Source organism: Geotrypetes seraphini, chromosome 1 (genome assembly GCF_902459505.1).
Source record: "Geotrypetes seraphini chromosome 1, aGeoSer1.1, whole genome shotgun sequence".
NCBI lineage: Eukaryota > Metazoa > Chordata > Amphibia > Gymnophiona > Dermophiidae > Geotrypetes > Geotrypetes seraphini.
The window spans coordinates 112346802-112373674 of NC_047084.1; the positions used below are offsets into that span (position 1 = coordinate 112346802).

At 46.3% G+C, this 26873-nt stretch overlaps 1 protein-coding gene across 2 annotated transcripts in view; it reads right to left on the reverse strand.

Annotated features, from left to right (window-relative positions):
- The window catches only part of LOC117356528 (receptor-type tyrosine-protein phosphatase alpha-like), a 153021-nt gene that overhangs the window by 52549 nt on the left and 73599 nt on the right, over positions 1–26873 (reverse strand). For both annotated transcript variants that reach the window (XM_033935862.1, XM_033935855.1), the window contains 5 exons: positions 25245–25381; positions 18305–18392; positions 7467–7537; positions 4973–5009; positions 3330–3427 (listed from right to left, as the gene is read on the reverse strand). In XM_033935862.1, the coding sequence (XP_033791753.1) occupies positions 3330–3427; positions 4973–5009; positions 7467–7537; positions 18305–18392; positions 25245–25381 (431 nt within the window). The remainder of the gene's footprint in view (positions 1–3329; positions 3428–4972; positions 5010–7466; positions 7538–18304; positions 18393–25244; positions 25382–26873) is intronic.

Sequence of the window (26873 nt, forward strand, 5' to 3'; positions counted from 1 at the left end):
TAGTTAGGCTGCTGGATTGTGGAATTCATTACACAGGAACAGCCAGACAAGTGCGCCTTCCAAACTGTAATCTTGAGGATGAGAAAAGCTTGAAGAAAAAGGGAAGAGGAAGCTTTGATGTCAGAGTGGAGTCAAATCACAACATTTGTGCTGTGAAATGGTTTGACAACAGACAGGTTACACTTGTGTCTTCCTTTGCTGGCCCACAACCAGTGGAGAAGATTCAACGCTGGGACAAAACTGCCAAAAGATTTGCGCTAACATGAAATTTTTTGTGCAAAAACACGAAATTTCTTGATTACCGCTGATAGAAGTCAATGGGCGCTTCACAGGGAAAAATTTGCGTTTTTATATGATACTCATTTTTTGTATTAAATTGATAATAAAAATTACTTTTTTCTTTATTATACTATTGTTGTTGTGTATATACATAAACTTAGGTGGGTCTTTATAAGCTGTAAAGTACAAATAAACTTTTAATTATTCCTTACATGTGTTCAGAGAGAGAGTGACACTATTGAAATTCTGCTACCTTACAGGCCCAGCGTTGCAATTTTACAACATCCTCCCCAAAAGTTACTAAAATGTCAAAATAAAATAAAAAACACTGATTTAGGGATCACAAGCCTCCTATAACAACATGTGAACGTTCGAAAAATTTTTTTTACGTTTTTTTTCTATATTTGGGTCTCTGGGGTTATGGGATGTGTTGAAGTGGAAGATGATATTTTCTTTCTCAAGGGAGCCTCGGCCACAAGAGGGCACCCGCTCAAACTCAGGGGTGGAAAATTTCATGGCGACACCAGAAAGTATTTCTTCACAGAGAGAGTGGTTGATCATTGGAACAAGCTTCCAGTGCAGGTGATCGAGGCAGACAGCGTGCCAGACTTTAAGAATAAATGGGATACCCATGTGGGATCCCTACGAGGGTCAAGATAAGGAAATTGGGTCATTAGGGCATAGACAGGGGGTGGGTAAGCAGAGTGGGCAGACTTGATGGGCTGTAGCCCTTTTCTGCCGTCATCTTCTATGTTTCTATCTCCCCTGTCTCTCCTTTCCTCTAGGGTATACATATTCAGGGCTTCCAGTCTCTCCTCATACGTCTTCTGGCGCAAGCCTCCTATCATTTTCGTCGCCCTCCTCTGGACCGCCTCAAGTCTTCTTACGTCTTTCGCCAGATACGGTCTCCAAAACTGAACACAATACTCCAAGTGGGGCCTCACCAATGACCTGTACAGGGGCATCAACACCTTCTTCCTTCTACTGACTACGCCTCTCTTTATACAGCCCAGAATCCTTCTGGCAGCAGCCACTGCCTTGTCACACTGTTTTTTCGCCTTTAGATCTTCGGACACTATCACCCCAAGGTCCCTCTCCCCGTCCGTGCATATCAGCTTCTCTCCTACCAGCATATATGGTTCCTTTAGAACTGTCTAACCTGTGTAACCTAACCGGAGTCCAAAAAGATCTATGTAACAGAAAAAAACCACGTTTCTATGTTAAAAGAAACATCCCTCTGCCCCTTTTTGGATGGTTTTCTTTTTTTAAAATGAGCCCTCTAGTACTTCCTCTAGTTATTCATGTTTATCCACTTATCATAGAGGTTACATTTCTATCATTGGCATAGCGAGGGTGAGAGGTGCCCCTCCCCCGCCCTCATCTCTGCTCCCCCACCTCCACATGTTCCTTCCCTGTCCCCTCCTGCTGTGCGCATGCCATTTCCCTTCCCCGTATCTCTGTAACATTCCTGGCACGAGCAGCAACCCCCAACCTGCTGTCGTGCCAGCATCGGCTTTTCCTCCCACATCACTTCCTAGGCACGAGTCCAGGAAGTGATGTCAGAGGAAGAGTTGACGTGTGATAGCAGGTTGGGCGTTACTGCTCGTGCCAGGAACATTACAGAGATATGGGGGAAGGGAAGTGGAATGCACACGCCGCAGTGGGGGGAGGGGGGTGGCAGAGCGGGGAAGGAGTGGGGGGTGAGGAGGACAGGTGCCAGCACCCTTACCAAGACGGTGCCCGGAGCAGATTGCCCCCCCCCCCGCTCTCCCTTACACCAGCACTGATTTTTTTTACCTTACACCAGGGGTGCTCACACTTTTTAGGCTTGCGAGCTACTTTTAAAATGACCAACTCAAAATGATCTACCAATAATAAAATTAAAAAAACAAAACACAAAGCACACTGTACACAGAGAAAATGTTAATTATCATTTATATTTCAGGTTTTTTTCAAAGAGGTCAAAGCAGATGACTCTATGAAGTGTCACCTCAGTAACAACCATACAAAAATAGACAAATATACCCCCTCCCATTCTACTAAACCGCGATAGCAGTTTTTAGCGCAGGGAGCTGCGCTGAATGCCCCGTGCTGCTCTCGACGCTCAAAGGCTCCCTATGCTAAAAACCGCTATTGCGGTTTAGTAAAAGGGAGCCATAGTGCAAAATATAGACAGCAGATATAAATTCTCAAAACGGACACGTTTTGATCACTAAATTGAAAATAAAATCATTTTTCCTACCTTTGTTGTCTGGTGATCTCATGAGTCTCTGGTTGCACTTCCTTCTGACTGTGCATCCAATATTTCTTCCCTTCTTTCAGCCTCCTGTATGCTTCCTCTCCTCCAAACCTCATTCTCTTCCCCAACTTTCTCTTTCTTTCTCCCTGCCCCCTTCTTTCTTTCTGTCTCCCTGCCTCCCTTTCTTTCTTTCTCTCTCCATGTCCCCTTTCTTTCTGACTCCCTTCTTTCTTTGTCTCCTTCCCCCCCTTCTTTCTATCTCCCTGCCTGCCTCCTTTCTTTCTTTCTCCCTGCTCTCCCCCAAGCCACTAGGTTTGCCACCGTCATCGGGGAACAGGCCCCCAAGCCACCGCCGCCCCAAGCTCTCCCTGTAGAAGTGGTGTGCTGACCAGCATTCTGCTCCCCGACGTCAATTCTGACGTCGGAGAGGAGTTCCGGGCCAGCCAGGCAGCAATTGGCTGGCCCAGAACTTCCTCTCCGACGTCAGAATTGACGTAGGGGAGCGGAATGCTGGTCGGTCCGATGCTTCTGGAGGGAGGGTGGTGGGGGACGTCGGGGAGAAGAAGGCTGATCGCCCGGTAGATTGGGACGGCAACATGAGTCTATCACGGAGCCCGGGATGGGCTCCGCGATTGACTTGCATTGCCTTCCCGATCTACCGGTCGATCACAATTGATGTATTGGGCACCCCTGCCTTATACCATGGAAGCACCAATAGAGTGCAGATCTTCTTTCTTGGAAGCAGAGGAGAGCAGATCCAGTGCACTTGCACCTTTCCCTGGTTTTGTGTTTAACGGGAGTGCTTTGTTACCTTATTCTGTTCCACCAAGTCAGTCAACATCACAATGATAGTTGAGTTCTCCTGCCAGACCATCTGCCAGAAATCATCCACCGTGTTCGGTAAAGGGCCTGAGTCCCAAATGGAAGGGAAAAGAGACAAAAAGCCAAGATCGTGAAGATGGCCTCCTCACACGTGATGTTAGACTCATCTCCCTAAGAACACATGGTAATTTAGGTGATATTCTCTTGGAAAGTTAATTTTCTTGTGTTATTAGTAGAGAATGACTCTGGGACAAAGTTTTCCTCGTCCCCGCGGGAACTCGTTTTCCCGTCCCCGTGAGTTCTTTTCCTGTGCCTGCCCCATTCCTGCAAGCTCTGTCCTCATCTGCACAGGCCTCAAACGCTTTAAAATTATAAGTGTTCGAGGCTTGTGCAGTTAAGGCAGAGCTTACAGGAATGGGGCAGGGAGGGGACGGCGAAATTGAGTTCCTGCTGGGACGGGGACAAATTCTCTAGTTATTAGCTTCACAAACTTAAATATTTGTGAAAACCTTTTCAGGTGTTCTGCCAAAAATGATTTCTTGCCAGACCGGTACAGCATCAGCTTATTGATGGGTTATATCTCATCATGACCAGCAGGTGGAGACAGGCAAAACTTTGGAATAGCATATAATAGCTGACCCTCCCTATGTTCCTTCAGTCTGCCAAATAGCCAAGCAGAACTATAAACTATAAACAGAGAACAAGACTCTGAACAGGAGTAACTTTATTCTTTTATACTGCCATAACCAAAAGTTCTAGGTGGTTTACACTAAAAAGAGCTGGACAATCAGCGAAATACAATAATACAGTAAAAAAATGCAAAGGAGAGACCCCCCCGCAACAAAATGTCCCCACAGCTTGCCAGCTACACCAGCCGAGCCACAGCCGCTGTTCTTTAATCTTCCCGGCCCTAGAAAAATACTAGAACCCGCAGAAAAAGCAAAATCTGCTATAAACAAGACCAGCTATAATAAAGTAGCAACTGCAAGAACAACATGACAACAGACAGGGTGGGGTGTTGTACCGGCCTGGAAGGTTTAAAAGAAAGAAAATTAGCAGGTAAGAACCTAATTTCGCCTTCTTTAGCATTAATCATTTTTTTGTAAAACTACCTTTCCTTTACAGATTTCCGAGCCGGAAAATAGATGTATCAGGGTTAATAAAATATTTCATTTCTACCCAAGAGTGGCTCTCTCAAGTGAGTAAACTCTCGGTTATCCATATAGAATAAGTAAAAGCAATTGAACTGAATGAAATGCTTCCTTTCTGTCTATGTCAGGGGTGTCCAACCTGCAGCCCAAGGGCCGCATGCAGCCCCATGAAGAATTTTGTGTAGCCCCGGTTGAGGGCGATTCAGTGTCTTCCTCTGCTGCTCCCGGGTGTTTACTGTCTTGCCAGCTTCCTCCTCTGTCTTGCTGCAGCGTTTGTGCGTTTGTGTGGTCCCAGAAACATGTTTTTTGGCCAGTGCGGCCCAGGGAAGCCAAAAGGTTGGACACCCCTGGTCTATGTGGATCCCTGCTAAGAGCACCAGCAGCTGGACAGAGCACGCCTAAGCCTGTGTGCCTTTGCCTTCTTGACTTCTCATTCTGAAAAGCTTTATACATTACCTTGACTGGGTATGATCTCACTCACCTTGGCAGGCAATGAAAAAGTTTGGTTTCTTGTATCCCTGTGGATGGAGAATAGGGACTTTATAATAATAATACAGTAATAATAAAAAAAAACTTTCCCCCTCTTTCACAAAGGTGCGATAAGCTTTTTAGCACACGCTAAATATTACCACGTGGAAACACCTGCTAGACGCTAATGCGTGCATGTTATCCTATGGATGCGTTAGCGGTTAGCCCACCTTTGTAAAAGAGGGCCATACCAGTGAGTTCTAGACAGTTTACATCAAGAAAAGCTGGACAATCAGCGAATCATATAAATACAATACTAAAACAATTAAGATATGAATTTATCAAACAAGTAGGTTTTCAGTGCTTTTCTGAAAGCATGATAAGGAATTTGGATACTCCACCAGGTGTGCATTTTACTAGCCTGGAATGCCAAAGTTTGATCAAAGAATCGTGTGTAGCGACAAGCTTTGGGTGATGGAAACGCAAACCAGTAAGATTTGCATGTATTCACGTTCGTTCTATGAAATTCAAAATGAGAGACAAGATAAGCTGGAGCTAAACCAAAAAATACTTTAAAACAGGTACAACCAAATTTAAACCAAACTCTTGCCTCGAATGGCAACCAGTGAAGTTGTCTATAATAAGAGCTGACACGGTCGCATTTTTTCAGACCAAAGATCAAACAAACTGCTGAGTTTTGTATTATTCTTAATCTGTTAAGAATTTTTTTATGAGATCCCAAATAAATTATATTACAATAATCCAGGACAGACAGGACTGAAGGCTGAACCAATAGCCTAAACGACGCTAGATCAAAGCATTTCTTTATCATTAAATCCATCTGATCAGGGGTATCCAACCTGCGGCCCCGGTCGAGGGCGATGCAGTGTTTTCCTCTGCTGCCCCTGGGTGTTTACCGTCTTGCTACAGCGTTTGCGCGGCTCCAGAAACATTTTTTTCAGCCAGTGTGGCCCAGGGAAGTCAAAAGGTTGGACACCCCTGGTCTAAGGTAAGATGACGATCTAACACATAGCGGGAAATTACGTCCATTAAGTTGGAGTACATTTTCATTGATATTATCATTAGGACAAGCTAAAAAGTACTTTGTTTTTTCGGGGTTAAGTTTAAGTTTGAATTTAAGGGTCCATTTCTCTATTTGTGCCAGGATTACTGAAATCCGATGTTTTATATCTGCCGTAAATTACATCATTGGGATAAGTATAGTAATATCGTTGGCATAGATGTAAAATTTCAGATTTTGTAATAAATTACCCAACGCAACTAGGCAAATGTTAAACAATGTTGGTGATAATGGAGAGCCTTGTGGGACCCCGCAAGGATTACTCCAAGAAAAAGAATATTTACCAGCACTATATACTTGATAGGATCTATTTTTCAAAAAACCCTGAAACCATTTTCTAACATTTCCCGAAATACCCAACAAGATCTCAGGGTCAACTAGATCAAATGCATTGCTCAAATCCAGCTGAAGTATTAGTACCCTGGATCCTACACTAAACAGCCCATGAAGACGGTCCATCAATGAAGCAATTCCAGTTTCAGTGCTAAATCCTGAATGAAATCCAGATTGAGAAACCTGAAGAATATCAAATTTTTCCAAGTATTTTACCAATTCCGAGTTAACTAATCCTTCCAATAGCTTCGTAAATAACGGAATACTGATGACAGGTCTATAATGGCATGGGTGGGGATATCTTGGTCAAGAAAGGAGAAATCTCATTTAAAAGATGAAGATATTGCGTTCTACCTAGAGCCGTGTATGTGTGTTGTGTGTGGTTATTTTAAAAACTTCATAAATTCACCAAAAGACATTCATTCACTCCATGTCAGAGAAAGGGAGAAACCTACTATTATACATATCGTTGGTTTATACATATTCATATCAGTAAACCTGGGAGAGAATATGTATCTACACTGATTGTTTTGGGTTTCCTGCTATGAACTTTTTGCTGTTGGAGATGGGACACTTCTGCAGATAAGTGCTTAATTAAACTCTATGAAGTATTTGAAGTTTGTAAATGAACCTAATTTAAATGCATTATTATTGAAGGAACTGGTAATGGAGTTGTTTTTTTTAAGACCAGGGATGTATTTCCTATTGCAGCTTTGAAGCTGAAATAGATAAACCCAGGAGTGTTGCTATATATCCCTGGAGATACTGAGGTCTTTTTTTCTCCATTTACCTGAATGATATATTGGGGGAACGATAATAGTTGGTCTGTCCCTTTCTCTGACATGGAGTGATTGAATGTCTTTTGGTGAATTTATGATATTTTCACATTTAGCTTGTTTTAAAAACTTACCATGTGTTTTCAGTGAAGCCAAAATTTCCACTTTGCCCAGTTTTCTCCCTCTCTCCTTTCCTTCCCTCCGCCCAGACTCCCTTGAGTACCTTCCCTCCCTCCTGGGTCTGTCTTACAATGGAGATGGAAGGATGTTACTGTCTGAGAGTCTGCAGCGTGTGACAGTCTGGCTCAGGTACTTACATCTATGTAGCTGGCATTGATGTAGTCCGCCTCTGGTGAGCTGGAATGCAGTGTGACTCGTGAGTGATCATCTGAAAGAAAGGAAGGGGCAGGAACCTATTACCGCAAGGAAAGATGCACGTTTAGAGGGCCAGACCCTATCGATCGTTCACATTTTACATTATATTACTTAAGAACATAAGAATAGCCTTACTGGGTCAGACCAATGGTCCATCTAGTCCAATATCCTGTCTTTGCGGAGGCCATCCTAGTCACAAGTACCTGGCAAAAACCCAAATAGTAGCAGCATTCCATGCCACCGATCCAGGGTAAGTGGCTTCCCCCATGTCTGTCTCAAGAGCAGTTTATGGACTTTTCCTCCAGAAACTTGTCCAAACCTTTCTTAAAACCAGCTACACTATCCACTCTTACCACAACCTCTGGCAATGCGTTCCAGAGCTTAACTAAGAACAGAAGAATACACTTACTGTGTCAGACCAATGGTCCATCAAGCCCAGTAGCCCATTCTCACGGTGGCCAATCCAGGTCCCTAGTACTTGGCCAAAACCCAAAGACTAGCAACATTCCATGCTACCAATACAGGGCAAGCAGAGGCTTCCCCCATGTCTTTCTCAATAACAGACTATGGACTTTTCATCCAGGAACTTGTCCAAACCTTTCTTAAAACCAGCTACGCTATCTGCTCTTACCACATCCTCTGGCAACACGTTCCAGAGCTTAACTATTCTCTGAGTGAAAAAAAATTTCCTCCTATTGGTTTTAAAAGTATTTCCCTGTAACTTTATCGAGTGTCCCCTAGTCTTGTATCCATTCTACTTGTGCTAGAAAAGTTGATTTTGAGCCAAGATCTTCTACTATATTGCACTTAATTCCCAATACCTTTCCTTCATCTCTAAACTTCTCCCTCCGTATTCACGGTTTCTGCACTTGCGATTTCAATTATTTGCTGTTTTTCCAGGACTAAACTGAAAAACCAGGAAGCAAAGTCCTCACTCCCATCCCCACGAACTACAACTCCCAGGGCTGCCCTGGGAGAAGACGTGCCTTCCCACGCATAGTGCCATAAAGCACAGTTACTTACCGTAACAGGTGTTATCCAGGGACAGCAGGCAGATATTCTTAACACATGGGTGACGTCACCGACGGAGCCCTCGGTACGGACCTTTTAACTAGAAGTTTCTAGTTGGCCGCACCGCGCGTGCGCGAGTGCCTTCCCGCCCGACGGAGGAGTGCGTGGTCCCCAGTTAGGATAAGCCAGCTAAGAAGCCAACCCGGGGAGGTGGGTGGGACTTAAGAATATCTGCCTGCTGTCCCTGGATAACACCTGTTACGGTAAGTAACTGTGCTTTATCCCAGGACAAGCAGGCAGCATATTCTTAACACATGGGTGACCTCCAAGCTAACAAAGAGGGAGGAGGGATGGTTGGCCATTAGGAAAATAAATTTTGTAACACAGATTGGCCGAAGTGTCCATCCCGTCTGGAGAATGCATCCAGACAGTAGTGAGTAGTGAACGTGTGAACTGAGGACCAAGTGGCCGCCTTGCAGATTTCCTCGATGGGCGTGGAACGGAGGAAAGCCACAGAAGCAGCCATAGCTCGGACTCTGTGGGCCGTGACAGATCCTTCCAGTGAGAGACCGGCCCGAGCATAACAGAAGGCAATACAGGCAGCAAGCCAATTTGAAAGTGTCCGTTTGGAGACAGGACGGCCCAAACGGTTGGGATCGAAAGACAAAAAGAGCTGGGGGGATGTTCGGTGAGCTCTGGTACGATCAAGGTAGTAAGCAAGGGCACGCTTACAATCCAGCGTGTGCAACGCCTGTTCTCCAGGATGCGAGTGAGGCTTAGGAAAGAAGACGGGAAGCACAATGGACTGGTTGAGGTGAAAAGCTGAGACCACCTTGGGAAGGAATTTAGGGTGGGTACGCAGAACAACCTTGTCATGGTGAAAAACGGTGAACGGTGGGTCGGCAACCAGTGCATGCAGTTCGCTAACCCTCCTGGCAGAGGTGATGGCAATTAGGAAAAGCACCTTCCAGGTAAGAAGCCTGAATGAAGTTGTGGCAAGAGGCTCAAACGGAGGTTTCATAAGGGCAGAGAGAACCACATTCAGGTCCCAGACGACGGGAGGAGGCTTGAGAGGCGGTTTGATGTTGAAGAGCCCTCTCATAAATCTTGAAACCAGCGGATGAGCCGTGAGGGGTTTTCCGAGAATAGGCTCGTGAAACGCAGTGATGGCACTGAGGTGGACTCTGATGGAAGTGGTTTTGAGGCCAGCGTTGGACAGCGAGAGCAAATAGTCCAAGACAGTTTCCACCGCCAAAGAGGTGGGTTCTTGATGATGCCGGAGACACCACGAGGAGAATCTGGTCCACTTCTGATGGTAACATTGAAGAGTGGTCGGTTTCCTGGAGGCGTCCAAAATGAGGCGGACCGGTTGAGATAGATTCTCCGGAGAGGTCAGCCCGAGAGAAACCAAGCTGTCAGGTGGAGGGAAGACAGGTTGGGATGTAGTAGAGACTGATTCTGCTGTGTAAGTAGAGTAGGAAACACAGGAAGAGGAATGGGCTCCCTGGAGCTGAGTTGAAGCAGAAGGGAGAACCAGTGTTGACGAGGCCACCGAGGGGCGATGAGGATCATGGTGGCATTGTCCTTGCGGAGTTTGGACAAGGTCCGCAACATCAAAGGAAGTGGAGGGAAGGCATAGAGGAACCGATCCCTCCAGTCGAGCAGGAATGCATCCGGGGCCAGACGGTGAGGAGAGAAGAGTCTGGAACAGAATTGGGGCAGCTGATGGTTGTGAGGTGCTGCAAAGAGGTCCACCTGCGGAGTGCCCCATCGAGCAAAGATGGAGAGTAGAGTCGGAGGGTCCAACGTCCACTCGTGAGGTTGAAGGATGCGGCTGAGATTGTCGGCCAGAGAGTTCTGTTCGCCCTGGATGTAGACCGCCCTGAGAAAGAGATTGCGGTCCGTGGCCCAGGTCCAGATGCGCAGAGCCTCCAGACAAAGGGGGCGAGATCCGGTGCCGCCTTGCTTGTTTATGTAGTACATGGCGACTTGATTGTCTGTGCATAGGAGGAGGACTTGAGGACAGAGAAGATGCTGGAAAGCCTTGAGGGCGTAGAAAATGGCTCTGAGTTCCAGGAAATTGATGTGATGACGACGCTCCTGTGGGGTCCAAAGTCCCTGGGTGCGTAGATCTCCCAGGTGAGCTCCCCACGCGTAGGGGGACGCATCTGTGGTGATGATCATAGAGTGGGGGGGCAGATGGAAAAGTAGACCCCTGGAAAGATTTGAGGAGTTCAACCACCATTGGAGAGATTGCTGAAGAGATGATGTCACAGAGATGGGATGAGAAAGAAGATCCGTAGTCTGTGACCACTGGTTGGCGAGCGTCCACTGAGGTGTACGAAGGTGGAGACGAGCCAGAGGAAGGACATGCACTGTCGAGGCCATGTGACCCAGGAGGACCATCATCTGTCGAGCAGGAATGGAGGGATGCAAGAGTACCTGACGGCAGAGATGGAGCAGGGTCTGCTTGCGATCGGAGGGGAGAAAAGCCCTCATTAGCGTGGTGTCCAGAACTGCTCCAATGAATTGAAGTCGCTGGGTGGGAAGCAGATGCGACTTGGGGTAGTTGATCTCGAACCCCAGGAGGTGGAGGAGAGAGATGGTGTGATGAGTAGCCTGTAGCACAAGTGGAGACGTAGGTGCTTTCACCAACCAATCGTCCAAATAGGGGAACACCTGGAGGTTGTGAGACCTGAGGAAGGCCGCTACCACTATGAGGCACTTGGTGAAGACCCTGGGTGAGGAGGCGAGGCCGAACGGTAGCACCTTGTACTGATAGTGGTGGTGCAGTACCTGGAATCGCAGGTAGCGGCGAGAATGTGGATTGATGGAGATGTGAGTGTAGGCCTCTTTGAGGTCCAGGGAACATAGCCAGTCGTGTTGAGAAAGAAGAGGATAGAGTGTGGCAAGGGAGAGCATTCTGAACTTCTCCTTGACCAGACACTTGTTGAGGTCCCTTAGATCGAGAATGGGACGGAGGTCTCCCGTCTTTTTGGGTACCAGGAAGTAGCGGGAGTAGAATCCCTGCCCCCTTTGATCTGGAGGTACTTCTTCGATGGCATTGAGAAGGAGGAGGGATTGAACCTCCCTCAGGAGGAGGGGGGTTTGAGATGAGTTTGAAGCAGACTCTACGGGAAGGTTGTCCGGAGGCAGAGTCTGGAAGTTGAGAGAGTAGCCGTGGCGGATGATGTTGAGGACCCACTGGTCCGACGTGATGACTTCCCAACGGCTTGAGAAAATGGTGAGACGACCCCCGATAGGCTGTGGAAGAGGTAGCGAGGGTGGATGACTGGCTATGCCCTGGAGAGAAGAGTCAAAAGGGCTGAGATTGTTTAGCAGGCTGAGGAGGCTTGGAGGGTTGGGTGGCCTGAGACCGAGCCTGGGCATGGTGCTGCTGTTGACGGGGTCGCCGAGATTGTTGGGGAGGCGGATTGAGTGGCCTGGCTGAGAACCTCCGCTGGTAGGATGATTGAGGCCGATAGGGTCGAGCAGGTGGAGCCTTCTTTTTCGGCTTGATTAGGGTGTCCCACCTAGTCTCATGGGCGGAGAGTTTCTGGGTGGTGGAATCCAGTGACTCTCCAAAAAGCTCATCCCCGAGACAGGGGGCGTTGGCCAGGCGGTCCTGGTGGTTGATGTCCAGGTCGGAGACTCTGAGCCAGGCCAAGCGACGCATGGCTACAGCCATGGCAGAGGCCCGAGAGGTGAGCTCGAAGGAGTCGTAGATCGAGCGGACCATATACTTGCGCATTTGGAGAAGGCCAGATATGTGCTGCTGGAATAGCGGGACCTTGCGCTCAGGAAGGTACTTCTGGAGGGCAGACAGCTGTTGGACCAAGTGTTTGAGATAAAAGGAAAAATGGAAGGAATAGTTGTTTGCCCTGTTGGCAAGCATGGCATTTTGGTAAAGTCTCTTGCCAAACTTGTCCATGGTCTTACCTTCTCTGCCAGGAGGAGTAGAGGCATAGACACTGGAGCCCTGAGTCTTTTTTAAGGTGGATTCCACCAGAAGGGACTCATGGGGCAATTGAGATTTGTCGAATCCTGGAATAGGGATGACACGGTAAAGGTTGTCCAGTTTACGGGGAGCTCCCGGTACCGTGAGGGGATTTTCCAAATTTTTGTAGAATGTCTCCCGTAAGATGTCATGTACGGGAAGTTTGAGGAACTCTTTAGGAGGTTGCTCAAAGTCTAAGGCTTCTAAAAAGGCTTGGGACTTTTTGGAGTCAGATTCAAGGGGAAGTGACAGAGCAGCAGACATTTCCCTCAGAAATTTAGAAAAAGAGGACTGCTCAGGTTTAGAGGAGGCATCAGGCGCCGATGGTTCCTCATCAGATGAGGAGGGATCCTCCTCGGTACCGAGAGGAGTCTCCTCCCATAAATCCGGATCCCTGACCTCTGGTGCGTGTCGGGACACCGGGGTGGAGGGTGCGGTGTGGTGAGTTTTGGACAAAGATTTACCAGAGCGCACCGAAACGGCACCAGGGGAGGACGATCGGCGTCGTTCTCGGTCCCGAGAAGAGTGCCGTACCGCCTGGTGCCGAGCAGGATCCACTGTGGTTCGAGAATGAACCACAGGATCATCAGGAAGTTGTTGTGCCGAAAGGATCGGCATCGAGGTGTTAACCGGTACCGAAGGAGTGGACACCGGGGGCTCGGTGCGGGGCTCGGGCCGGTCTGGTACCGGAAGGAGCGGTGCCAGGATAGAGGGTAGCAGTTGTTCAAGCTGTTTCTTCAACTGCTCCTGAAGCTGAGTTTGTAGGATGGCCGAGATACGGTCATCCAGGGGTGGCATCGGAACCGCTTTCTTTTTCTTCGGTTCCTTGGATGCCGCTCCACGCCCCGGCGATGAGGAGGCCGATGACGAGGCACTCACCGTTATCGGGGCGGAGCGTTTACGGGACCGGTGCGATGCCGGTATGGACGGTGTCGTCACCGTAGCTGGAGGGCGCTCGAGGGAAGAGGAAGGCTTCTTAGCCGGCTTACCTGGCGCCAGTGGCGCCGATGCGGGATCGGTCGGTGTCGAGCTGGACGGTGCCGATTTCTGCGGTACCGCCGCTGAGGGTGATGAATCCATCGCCGACTCGGAGCCGAAGAGCAGGGTTTGCTGGATTCTTCGGTTTTTAAGAGTACGTTTTTGTAAAGTGGCACAGCGGGTGCAGGAATCTGCCCGATGCTCCGGACCCAGGCACTGCAGACACCAATTGTGTGGGTCAGAAACGGAGATCGGGCGTGCACACCGCTGGCACTTCTTAAAACCGACCTGCGGGGGCATGAAGGGGAAGATAGCCTCCGCAAAATCGAAGTCCGAGGCCTGTATAATGGCAACAGGCCCCGCCGGGGCAAAAACGAAAGAAACAATAAAAATCAAAGTTTTTTTTTTTTTTTTTTTTTTTTGCAATTGAAAGAAAAAGGAAACCCGAAGGTAGAGGAAGAAAAAAATATAACAAAAGCGCGAGCGGGAAGGCAAAAAGTGATTTCAACGGCCGTTGAAAAAATACACGCGTCTTCTTCGCTCCGCGGAAACGAAGAAAACTGGGGACCACGCACTCCTCCGTCGGGCGGGAAGGCACTCGCGCACGCGCGGTGCGGCCAACTAGAAACTTCTAGTTAAAAGGTCCGTACCGAGGGCTCCGTCGGTGACGTCACCCATGTGTTAAGAATATGCTGCCTGCTTGTCCTGGGATAATATGCATGCTGCGACTCTCTGCCTGAGCGACTGGACTTGCAGCGGCTTTGGAGGCAGGAGTGTGAGGCCGCGGCTGCTCTGTCGGGATTCCCGGGAGTGGGAGAGGAAATCCGTGGTGGGTTGCCTCCCCTCAGCGCTCCTGTCCAGTTCCAGAGGCTGCGTAGGGACCAGCCAAAGCCAGTCTGTTCCCATTGTAGGGAAGCTGCCGACATGCTAAATATGTGGAAAGTGCGGGAACTGGTGGATAAAGCGTGAATATGGCTTCCCCTGGCCAGGGAAGAGGTACCCCCTGGCTCCTCCTGCCTACCATCCCCCCTCTCTCTCAGCTGTTGAGGAGGACCCGTCATGGCGGCGCCGGGCTCAATTTGAAGGAGGCCGCAGGCAGGGCAGGGAAGACTGAAACTTATTCACGGTTCAGTCCAGCCCCAATCACCGCGAATACGGAGGGAGAAGTGTATAAAGACACCCCTGGGAAGCAGTGGACATGTGACCTCTTGTTCACTGGATCCTTTAGGCTTAGTTAAATGACTCAGTAGGGCACTGTTAAGAGTAATATGAAACAAACAGAAGAAACATCAGGTTACCACAAAGTTTAATATGTACAGGAGTCATCATAAAAATGCCACCATCTAAGTCTCATCAACTCCTGAAGGGCCAAAGAATCCATTACAGAAAAATACTTGGCCAGTTCATCCCAGTCTAATTTACCAATTGTATAAATAATGTTTCAGCATCGCTTGAGCTTTGTGTGTTCGTGGGACATTTCGGCCATTCTCTTTACACTGTGTATCACAGGATCTTTCTACATAAATCTCCATTCGGTTACGGTCACTCATGACTGACTTAGAGAACACATTTACAAGGAGAACCTGTGGGTGGGTGATATTCGGAAGCCATCTCAGTTACTCCGGATCATTTTCTCGCAGCCTGTGCACACCAGAAATCAACTTTATGTCCATCTTCAAAGCATTCAAAATGATGTCACCGAAAGCACTCACTGAAAATTACATCTGCTAATTAATGTGGCTTGTTCTACCACTCAGGAGAAGGATTTCCGGTGTCACTGTGGACATGTTCTGGTTTAGTATATAGCCGACGGGGCTCAGTGTTTTTAGCTGGTGGTGGTCCACCACTGACAGTATTCTCTGGATATTTAATGCCCGGCTATGTCCAGGCACCAGAACTAAATATCCAGTTGTATGCTACCAGCTAAAACTAGTTGGTAAAAGTAGAGGACATAATTTGAGGTTGAGGGGTGGTAGACTTAGTAGTAACGTTAGGAAATTCTTCTTCACGGAGAGGGTGGTGGATGCCCGGGATGCTCTCCCGAGGGAGGTGGTGGAGAGGAAAACAGTGACAGAATTCAAAAAAGCTTGGGATGGACACAGAGGAACTCTAATAAGAATATGAGTGGGCAAACGTTCATAGTCCAAATCTAGCAAAGGAGATGGTTTGAGATAGGCTGGAGTGAACTTCAACGACGGCTCCGGTAGTTGGAACCTAAGGACTTCCAAGGTCTTTGGCCCAGAAATAACAAAGGAAAAAGACATTTTAATTGAATCGTGAAATTGTGATTACAGGGCAGACTGGGTGGACCATTCAGGTCTTTACCTACTGTTTAACCCCTATCTCTTAAGCTAAAATATTAAACGTTTTGTAGATGTACCCTCGGTGTAAAAGTAAAAGCTATCGGGACTCAGGAAAACCTAAGTAGGAGGCTCTATCTCAAGTCTCTTTAGCACCATCACAAGCGTACATCTTGTGCTTTCAAATAATAATAGTCAACCCACTAATAAATGTTTCTGTGGCCAATAATTGGCAATACAAGATTGTATTGGTAGCATGGAATATTGCTACACCTTGGGTTTTGGCCAGGTACTAGGGACCTGGATTGGCCACTGTGAGAACGGGCTATTGGGCTTGATGGCTATTCTTATGTTCTTAAATCTTGTACGATACAATGTACGTTTCCCCTATTTGTCTGTTTTTATTTTGTACAAACCGCTTAGAAGTTGATAGGCGGTATATGAAATTTTTATCAAACTTGAAACTTGGATGGAAAGGCTAAAGAAATTAGGGATGGAAGAGGCCTGGAAAATCCTGACTAAGGGCCCCTTTTACAAAGTTGCGGTAGCGATGCTGGCGCGATAAATGCACCAAAGCCCTTAGGAACTGAATGCGCTTCGGTGCTTTTACTGCCGCAGCATTGCTACCGTGGCTTTGTAAAAGGGGCCCTAATAATAATAATAATAGCCTTATTTTTATATACCGCAATACCATAAACAGTTCAGAGCGGTTTACAGAGGAAAAGACTGCATATAGAACAGCAATATTACAAAAAAACTGTCAAAATGACATTAGCATGGTAAGATTAATCAAGTTTTTCCTGGAAGCGTTTTAGAAGTACATCAAGGCAGAAGTGGAGTCACAGGAATTTATCAAAATGATAAGTTTTGATTGATGACATTACGTTAGATTGGAGAATCAGACCTCTTATCTAGGACTAATGATGCCGAAGAGTGTACTTTTACGCAGATGGTACTCTATACGTGCTCGTTTACATGCATATGTGACCATGTGCATGCAGGAATGACTCTAGAATTATTTCTTTAAGGGATATTACAGTGTTCCCCTGGTCATTCGCGATCGATGGTTCACGATCCCAGTCATTCGCGGTCATTTTCTGACCGCGACCGCACTCCTGATTGGTAAGGCCCGACTTTAGTGCAGGAAGAGGCGGTCGGAGCCTACTGCAAATGATTTCCTTCACTCGCTGCACTCTCCTGCCTCTCCCGCTGCCCTCTCCAGTCTCCCCCCCATGAAAAACCGTATTCACAGTTTTTCAAGATTCACGAGGGTTCCTGGAACGAAACCCCTGCAAATTTCGGGGGAGTACTGTATATTTTCAGACAGAAGCTATTGTCTTTCACTCTTTGAAAATTACCTACAAAGTCCATGCAGTGGAAATGCAGCTGCATTTTGCATCTACATATGCCCGTGACAAGTATTCCCTCTAAGCTTTTGATGAGACCCAAAGGGCTTGATTCTGGTTGCAGAACTTGCTGTGTGTCAGTCACCTGCAGGCGCTGCGTCCAGAATCATGTCATATTTTTTAACATAGGTGCCTTAAATGTAGGCCACCATTTTAAAGGCCTTCATTTAAGGTGCCAGTCTCACAGCTATGGAGGCCTAAGGCCACGTCCAGCACAGCCTTAGGCATCCATAGGTGTGCCCAAGAACAGTAAAAAAGACGTACATCCTGATTGGTTCGTTAGACGGAAGTAGGATGCCTAACGCTGCCTAATTTGGGGATGTCATTTGGAGAATTTGGCCCAAACTCTCTCTCTTTGCCCCATTAAAGGAAGATTATCACAAGTCCAGGAAAACATGACTGTCTGGGCTCCTGGACGGACTTTCCAAAGCCCGCCATTTGTCTGGGTTTTTGGAAAGCCCCGACGAGCTCCAGCTGTGTCTGGAGGGCCTTCATGTGTGCAGATGAAGTCACGCACGCTCCAGGCCCTCCAGATGCGTCTGGAGCTCGTCCAGAAGAAGAGAGGAGGCTTCGTGAGGGTGGGGCTGGGGGGAGGAACTGGACAGGGCTGGGGCAGAAAGGGATGGGGTTGGAGAAGGAACAGGGCAGAGTCATGTATCCAGGGTTTCCTGGAGAAAAATATGGTAACCCTACGTTAAAGGGATGTAGGAATGCCACTGTGTGAGCTGCCCATCTATACTCAAAAGGATTTGGCCACCCAGGTTTTAAGAATCGCTGAAGAGTCTGAGTGTCACTAATCTGTGCATTTCCTAAGACAGGAGATGTGTACTTGAGCTGAAAAGGTGTGAGCAAAACCTAATAAATACACATCCACAAGCAGAGTAGGCAAAGTTCCTGTTGAACCAGAACGTACGCAGGTGAGGCTAGACTTAGTTAGGGCGCTGGTCTTTGACCTAAGGGACTGCTGGGCACTGGTCTGATCCAGCAACGGCCAGTCTTATGTTCTTAGGGGTGTAGAAAAATCCTCCCTCTTGGTTTTAGCTCATTTTAACTATTGGAAAAGGAGGATAGTGTGTGATCCTGCTTACAAGGAACAATGTTTATGTAGCGATTCTTGTTCCTGTTGCAGATTGCCATTCCAGCTTCACAGGGGTACCGTGGTTCAGAATCGAACATCTGTAGAGAAAAGGCAGAGAGAATTAGAGCAGAGCTTAGCTGAAGGTCTATGAATATCGGTAAATTTAAGACACAAGGGGAGATGTTGGCTGCCGGGCCTTAGAGGTGACGGCTGGATCTTTTATCGACTGCTGCAGGGGAAGCATTATTTGAAAGCAGTCCTTGAGAGCATGAATTTCATATATGCACTAAGGAAGAGGTTTATGGTGAGCTCGTGTTTAAACTGAGCCCTTAATCAAACCCTACATCTCCACACCTCACCTAGCCCAACTCCTCTACGCCTATGTCCTCTCCAGAATGGATTACTGCAACTCCCTATTTAATGGAATAACCAAAAAAGATCTCAAGCGCCTCCAACGGGTGCAAAATGCAGCTATCCGCCTCCTACACAGCCTCAACTACCATGATCCCATCTCCCCAGCACTCCACGCTGAACACTGGCTCCCAATTAGCCAACGCTGTGCATTCAAGGCCCTGGCAATAGCACACAAAAGAATTTATGGCACCCCCCCTCCTACATAAAATCCAAGCTACCCATCTACATCCCCACCCGCACCCTCCGCTCAGAAAAGGAGATACGCCTATGCATTCCCCCCCGGAAGGTCCCTCCTCTCAGAAACCGCCCGCAAACACTCCTACAGCCACTTCATTCCCCAACTCTGGAACCAACTCCCCCCTCAACTCAGACTACAGAACTCACTAATGACATTCCGGAAAATGGAAAAGACCCTCCTCTTCAACTAAAGGTCACCCTCAGTCTACACCCAACCTCCTTAAACCCCACCTCTACCCTTCTTTCTCCATTCTAATCTTCTGCCTAAATTTCTGTATAGTCCACTCTCAGCCTATATTCAAATAACTTGTATCTAAACTAAACTACTTATATTTAATTTGCTGTATAGTCCCTATATTTACACTGCTGCACAGTCTCGTATGTCCAAGTATTTAAATCTACTGTATAATCTTGTATGTCCAATTCACTCCATTGTGAATGTTTACTTGTAAACCGTTCTGAGCTACTGGAAGGACGGGATAAAAATCTAAATAAATAAATAAAATTTTACTCCAGAATATACATCAGCACCGTCAATATACAATTAGTGAGGCATTTCTGATAGAAAAGTAGGACTGTAGAAAATTTCGAACCAACAAGAAATCTATCTTTTTTTTCTTTGAAAATGGCCCACAAAGATGTTTTGTCCAGTTGGACATCTAATCTTTTTTTTTTTTTTTTGCCATTATCGGAAAACCCCCCCCATCCAAATTAAAAATGTCCAAAACTTTTATGTTAAACAGGGAAAAATGATAATTATTCATTACAATAGTTTATTAATGGCCCCCACACATCCTTGAATTTATTAAAATAAAATAAAAATAAAAGTTGATATGGGGTGGGGGGTGGGTTTTGGATTTTCATTATTAGATATGAAGGGAAGGATAGAATTTATTATATTATGTTATATGATATTAATATGTGGGGGGGATGGGGATAAATCTTATTTAAATAGATTTTGTGGATTTTCAAGTGATGTATTATTTTAATTGTTGATATTTTCTGCGCACTTGATGTAAAATATAAAATGAATAAAGAATTAAAAAAAAAAAAGTCCAAAACAAGCCATTTGCATGTAGGAGGGGGGGCCAGTATTTTTAACGGACTGGCCACACAGACATGCCAGCAGAGCAGTGGGGCATCCTAGGGTAGGATTACAAGATGTCCGGATTTTCCCGGACTTGTCCGCCTTTTGAGGACATATCCAGTGGTCCGGACGGCTTTTCAAAACCCGGCACTTTGGGTTTTAAAAAGCTTCCAACAAATCGCCGTCTGGAAGGAGGGTATCTGTGCAGGCAGCGTGGGGTGGGGCTGTGGCGGGATTGGGGGCGGAACTGGGGTGTAATGGGACGGGCCTGGGTGGGCCTGGGCGCAGGTCTTCGGGTCCGGATTTTTCTTTTGTAAAATCTGGTAACCCTATCCTAGGGGGGGGGGGGGGGACTGCTGTGAACTTCACATTAAGGGTGCCAGGGACACATCGCACCATAGCCCCCATACATTATATACTGAGCTCTCCAAAATGCCCCCCAAACCTACTGTACCCACTTGTCTACCACCCCAATAGCTCTTATGCTTGCAGGTGTCACCTATATGACAGTCCAGTGGGTTTTTGGTGGGTTCACACTAGTTAGGGTGGCATATGGGCCTGGGTCCCCTTCTCTGCAGTCCACTGCACTGCCCACCAGGCTACTCCACAGGGCCTGGCCCTAGTATCATAGAGATAGATATATAGTGTTTCATGCATATATTTAGGGGGTAGGAGGGGTCAGTGACCACTGGGGGAGTGTGTGACGGCATATTTCAATCCCTGTCAGTATGGGTACCTTTTTAGCCCTTATTCATTTTTTATTTTTAATATTCTTTATTCATTTTTTAAACTTACAATAAGTGCAACAGTATATAACATCAATTTATACTTATTTTTTTTTTTATAAATCTTTATTCATTTTCAAATATTACAAGTGTATAATAATCAATCAGAAAGATTTTTAACTAATCACTTGACAATCTTATTTATATTCCTCCAAATATATAAATATAAAAGAATCCCACCCCACCCACCCACCCATATATTAATAACTAACAATTAACAATTATTATCATTCATAATCCCTCCCCCTATATCTTATCTAATACTAAGGTGTTTAAGATGTCTGATCATTAGAATAAATAATCAATGGCCCCCAAATCTTTTTAAACTTATGATAATTTCCTTGTTGCAAAGCAATCACCTTTTCCATTTTATAAATATGGCATACTGAATTCCACCAAAAAGTATAATTTAGTTTAGTGTAATCTTTCCAATTTCCTGTAATCTGCTGAATGGCAACCCCTGTCAATATCAATAGAAGTTTATTATTATTTGCAGAAATTGGGCTTTTAAATCTCATTGATGTACCAAATAATATAGAAGACACAGTGAAGGAGAATGAAAAACTTTTATCAATTTATACTTAAATACATCACTTAATATCCTATTAAAATCTAATTCAGATCCCATATCTCGCCCTCTCCCATATTCAATAACTTTCTTCAAACATAAGAAAACATATAATAACCCCCCCTCCCCACATTATTTCCCTCATAAGGAAACCAAAATACCCCCCCCGGACGTGCATATTTAAGGGAAAAAAATGATATTCATTCATTACAGTATTTTGTTAATGGCTCCCAAATATCCTGAAATTTCTTATTCATTTTAAAAACAGGTCTAGTCCCAAAATTCCAAATTGTGCCCTGGACATTTTGTAAAATGTTTATCACTGTAAATCGTCCAAGTGCAAACCCACCCTAATCCCACCCAAAATATGCATCTAACACACCCTCTTAAGCTATTGACACACTGGAGACAAAACGACCAGAATGCCGTCTAAAAAGGTCAGTTTTGAAAATGCCCACTTGGACGTTTTGCCTAGTAAAACGTCAAAGTGCCGGTTTATGCCGTCTTTTGGATGTCTATGTTTTGTGAAAGCCCCTTATTCGCCTACATCATAGACAAGTCCGAAGAGCATAAACATGCCGGGTCACAGAAAGAATGATCAAGCCCAGGTCACTAGAAACTACAGAGCAGATCCAATAGAGTAGATCCATTCCATGCTGCGCAATCTGTAATAAGTGGTGGCTTTCTGCAAGACAATCTGGTTCATAATTGTTTATAAACTTTTTTCCCAGAAAATTTTAAACCCTGCACCGATCACGTTGTTCAGCAACATATTCCACAGCTTAATCGTACATCGAATGAAAACAGGAAGTTGCATCAGACGGTGGGGCCTGGCAGAGGGAAGGTTCCGGAGCAAGCCTGTGGGGATCCTTTTGAGGCTGCTTAAGGTAAAAATACTGCAGGGGAAGGGAGTGAGAGGAAGACAAAGTGTAACCAATGGCTAAATAAAAATACCCAAGGGGTCGCAGGAAGATGAGGAGGGCTAAGGTTACCAAATTTTTGTCCAGCCAGGCAGGTCACTTCATCTTTCATTTTTGAAACTACAAACTTAGGCCCTTAGTCCCTGATTCTCTAACCAGCGCCGTTATCAGTGGCCATCTTAAAAGCGGCCGCTGATCACGTATCAATCACACAACAGCACCAGTTAGAGAATTGCGCAAAAGGTAGGCTCTGGAAATGTACGCCAGGGTTTTCCAGGCCTATATTTCTGGCACCTACCTTTGATGTGAATCGTGTCCCCCGTAGGCACCTTGAAAATCAGTTTAAAACGTCGTTTAACTGGCGTTTTTCACTGAACCTGGATGCCTACTGTCGCTTAAAAAAACGGCACCATCGGGTTCTGATGGGGGGGGGAAGGGATTTCACGGGGTTGATAGTACATCATGTCTCTCAGTAGCTTTGTATATTACTATGCAAGAAGTGGGGTCCTATGAGTCCAGGCCCCTTCATCTTGTTTTGGTTCCTGCTGGTATTTTGTCAGACATGTTTTCTTCAATAAAAAGATTGACACTAAAACAAAACGGAGCCATTTAGAGAATCTGGGCCTTATTTACTAACTCAGGGTAAAGTAGCAGATGTACTGGAAAACTGTTGTGAGATTCTAGTCTAGTCCACAGGACCTGAACACCGAGGGCCTGATTCTCTAAAAGTGCGTCCCGATTTTAGGCAGCTGTAGGCGTCCTACAGCTGTCTAATCAGCCAATCGGGATGCACGTTTAAAAAAAAAAAAATGCTCCCCAGGCAGGCCGCCTATATTGAAGGCGAGGCCCGCAAGACACCTAGGCCCTGATTCTGAATAGGACGCCCGGGAGAGGCGTCCTATTCAGAATCGGCCTAAACTAAACCCCGATTCTGTAACCGGCGTCCATGTTACAGATGCGGGTTAGAGAAACGGGTTAGATTAGACACGGCCCGCTACACTTATCGCGGCAAGGGATCTCTCTGCCGCTATAAGTATAGCGGGCCGCGGCCCCCTGACCAGGAGGGTGCCCAAACCCTCTGCCCGAAGACGCACCCCCCCACACTACCGACCGCCCCCCGACACTACCGACCGCCCCTCCCCGACATAACCGATCTCCCCCCCCCCGACAATATCTTTCGCTGGCAGGAGGGTGTCCAATCCCTCCTGCCCGAAGACGCACCCCCCCCCGGCGCTAACAACCCCCAAACCTCCACTCCACCAAACCTGTTCTTAGATGGGTCTTGCACGTCTTGAGCCAGCAGGCACGCCTCGTCGAAATGAAGCGGGCCCGCCCCTTCACGGCCCATCCCGCCGAAGCCTAAGGCCTGATTGGCCCAGGCTCTAGAAGCCTGGACCAATCAGGCCTTAGGCATAGCGGGTCCGCCCATCCCCACTAAGTCTAAGGTCTGATTGGCCAATGAGATTTAATCAGAAAGGGAGTGACATGATCAGATTTTTTGCCTTTATAAATAAGCTTAACGGCAGTGTTTTGTATAATTTGTAAGCATTCCCCCAGTAATTTTCTTAATGTTGTTGTGACTGGAAACATCCCTTATTCCTAGCCAAGGTAATGTGCTTTATTTTTAAAGAGTCCATTTTGAGAGCCCCTTAGCAACTCATCTTCTCGGTGCTCTACACGTAATATGTTATAAAGCCCTCTTTTCCCTTGCCTCCACCCCCTGACAATACCAGAAAGGTCCAATGTTGCACTGCTTCTTTAAAAAATAGCACCATCCCCCGACACCTTGTTTGAAATAGCAGGGCACCCCTCCCCTTCCTCACTACTCCCCCTGCAGTGAGGGACAGGAACAATCTCGTTTTTATTTATTTTTAGCATTGATTTACCACTTATAACCTAAGTGGTTTATATTCAGGTGCTCAAGCCTTTTTCCCTGTCTGTCCTGGTGGGCTCACACTCTATCTAATGTACCTGGGGCAATGGGGGATTAAGTGACTTGCCCAGGGTCACAAGGAGCAGTGTGGGATTTGAACCCATAACCCCAGGGTGCTAAGGCTGTAGCTTTAACCACTACGCCAATCTAAATATCAAAATGTAGCAAAAGTGAACCAAGTCTAGGACAATCAAGCCATTGTGACATCACTGATGAGTTTGGCTCTTATTGGTGGAAGGAGGCATTATGATGTCACAATACCATAGTAGATGACGGCAGATAAAGACCCGAATGGTCCATCCAGTCTGCCCAACCTGATTCAATTTAAAAAATTTTTTTTTTTTTTTTTTCTTCTTAGCTATTTCTGGGCGAGAATCCAAAGCTTTACCCGGTACTGTGCTTGGGTTCCAACTGCCGAAATCTCTGTTAAGACTTACTCCAGCCCATCTACACCCTCCCAGCCATTGAAGCCCTCCCCTGCCCATCCTCCTCCAAACGGCCATACACAGACACAGCTCTGGTTACCAAAGGCTGAAACTTTTCACATCATTTATTTGTTCAGTTTTCTATACCGTTCTCCCAGGGGAGCTCAGAATGGTTTACATGAATTTATTCAGGTATTCAAGTATTTTTCCCTGTCTTTCCTGGTGGATTCATAATCTATCTAATGTACCTGGGGCAATGGGGGATTAAGTGACTTGCCCAGGGCACCAGGGTCAGGGTGGGATTTGAACCCACAACCTCAGGGTGCTGAGGCTGTGGCTCTAACCACTGCACCACACACACCACCCTGGCAGCTTCATTTTCATAAATGGCATCACCTGTGCTCCTAGGATTACTCTATTTTTTTTGCACTGAGCTGCCTTATAGGAAAAAAATTGATCTTACCTGCAAATTTTCTTTCCTTGCGTCCAGCCCAGATGAATGGGATTAGGCCCCTTTATCAGCATACAGAATTGGACAAACTTGACATTCATTTTATTACTCTGGATCTCCTTCTACACACCTGATACTCTTTCAAACGCCCTTCGGGGACTCTCTCTTTGTCTCCTCCCACCTCTTCTTCTTCCACTATTTCTGCTCTCCTGAACCTCTTCATGGTGGCCAACAGTTCAGCTACAGGGATTTCTGTCTTCAATTTCCCTGTGAAATATTACAAAAGCGCATTTCACAACAGTTCAACGGTTTTAAATACATCAAGCAGAAAAGGGACCTCAAGCTTCGCGAACACGAGGAATGGATGGAGCACTTTACTTTTACAATGTCAGTGATGACGGGACTGTTGCATTCTGCTGATATGCTGGAAATGGGAAGATTCAGACAGTCTCTTCTGCGCAGTGTCTCACAGTAGTTAAATCTCTCACAGTACATAGTTTACTTCACATTTACTACATATAGCACCTTGCATTAACAGAGCAAGGTGCTATATAATAATAATAATAATAACTTTATTTTTATATACCACAATACCAGAAGCAGTTCAGAGCGGTTTACAGAGGAAGAGACTGTACACAGACAGCGATGTTACAGAGAACATTGTCAATTACATTGGTAGAGTAGTCGGATATGCAATAAGTATATGCAATAAGTAATCTTTAAGAGGAGGGACAGGGGAGATATGATACAGACATTTAAATACTTGAAAGGTATTAATATAGAACCAAATCTTTTCCAGAGAAGGGAAAATGGTAAAACTAGAGGACATAACTTGAGGTTACAGGGAGAAAGACTCAGGAGCAATGTTAGGAAATTATTTTTCACGGAGAGGGTGGTAGATGCCTGGAATGTCCTCTCGAGGGAAGTGGAGAGGAAAACTGTGATGGAATTCAAAAAAGCGTGGGATAAACACAGATGATCTCTAATTAGAAAACAAATGGTATAAACTAAAGAACGAAGGCCGGTATTGGACAGACTTGTACGGTCTGTGTCCAATATGTGATGATTTGGTGTAGGATTGGGCTGGGAAGGACAAAAATGGGAACTCCACTAACTTGGAACATGAGGATGTTACTGGCCAGACTTTAGGGTAGAATTCCTGCAAACAGGATGGTTGGATAGGCCGGAGTGAGCTTGGATGGCGACTTCAGCATTTGGAACATAGAAACACAGAAAGATGACGGCAGATAAGGGCTAAAGCCCATCAAGTCTGTCCACACCATTTGCCCACCCTCTTAAGTCTACTGACCCCCTAAAGCATAATTGTAATTATACTGTCACTCTACTGACCTGCTCATTCAAGTCCATACCCTAGTGACCCTATCTCTTGGCATGACCCTCGTAGGGATTCCACCTAGGACAATCCCAGAGAGCAGAACAGAAACACTTCTTCCAGCCCGCGTGCAGAAGGGAAAAACTGCAGATGGCAGTAGAGCTCCCAGTGAAGTAGGAGGTACACAGAAAAAATCTGGAGTGGATGCCTTCTGCAGATGGCTCGCAGCCATGGGGAGATAATGCACCTATTGCACTAATAGAAGTGGCCACTTTCACATCTGTTCTAGCCTCTTCTAATATCTGTTAAAATGATGGTTTACCACAAGGCCTTCTTGGAAACCCCATATGCAAACACATCACTGGCGTTTGGGTTGCGATTATGGTTTGAGGGTTTTAACCACATCTCCACACTGGTTACTCGCAT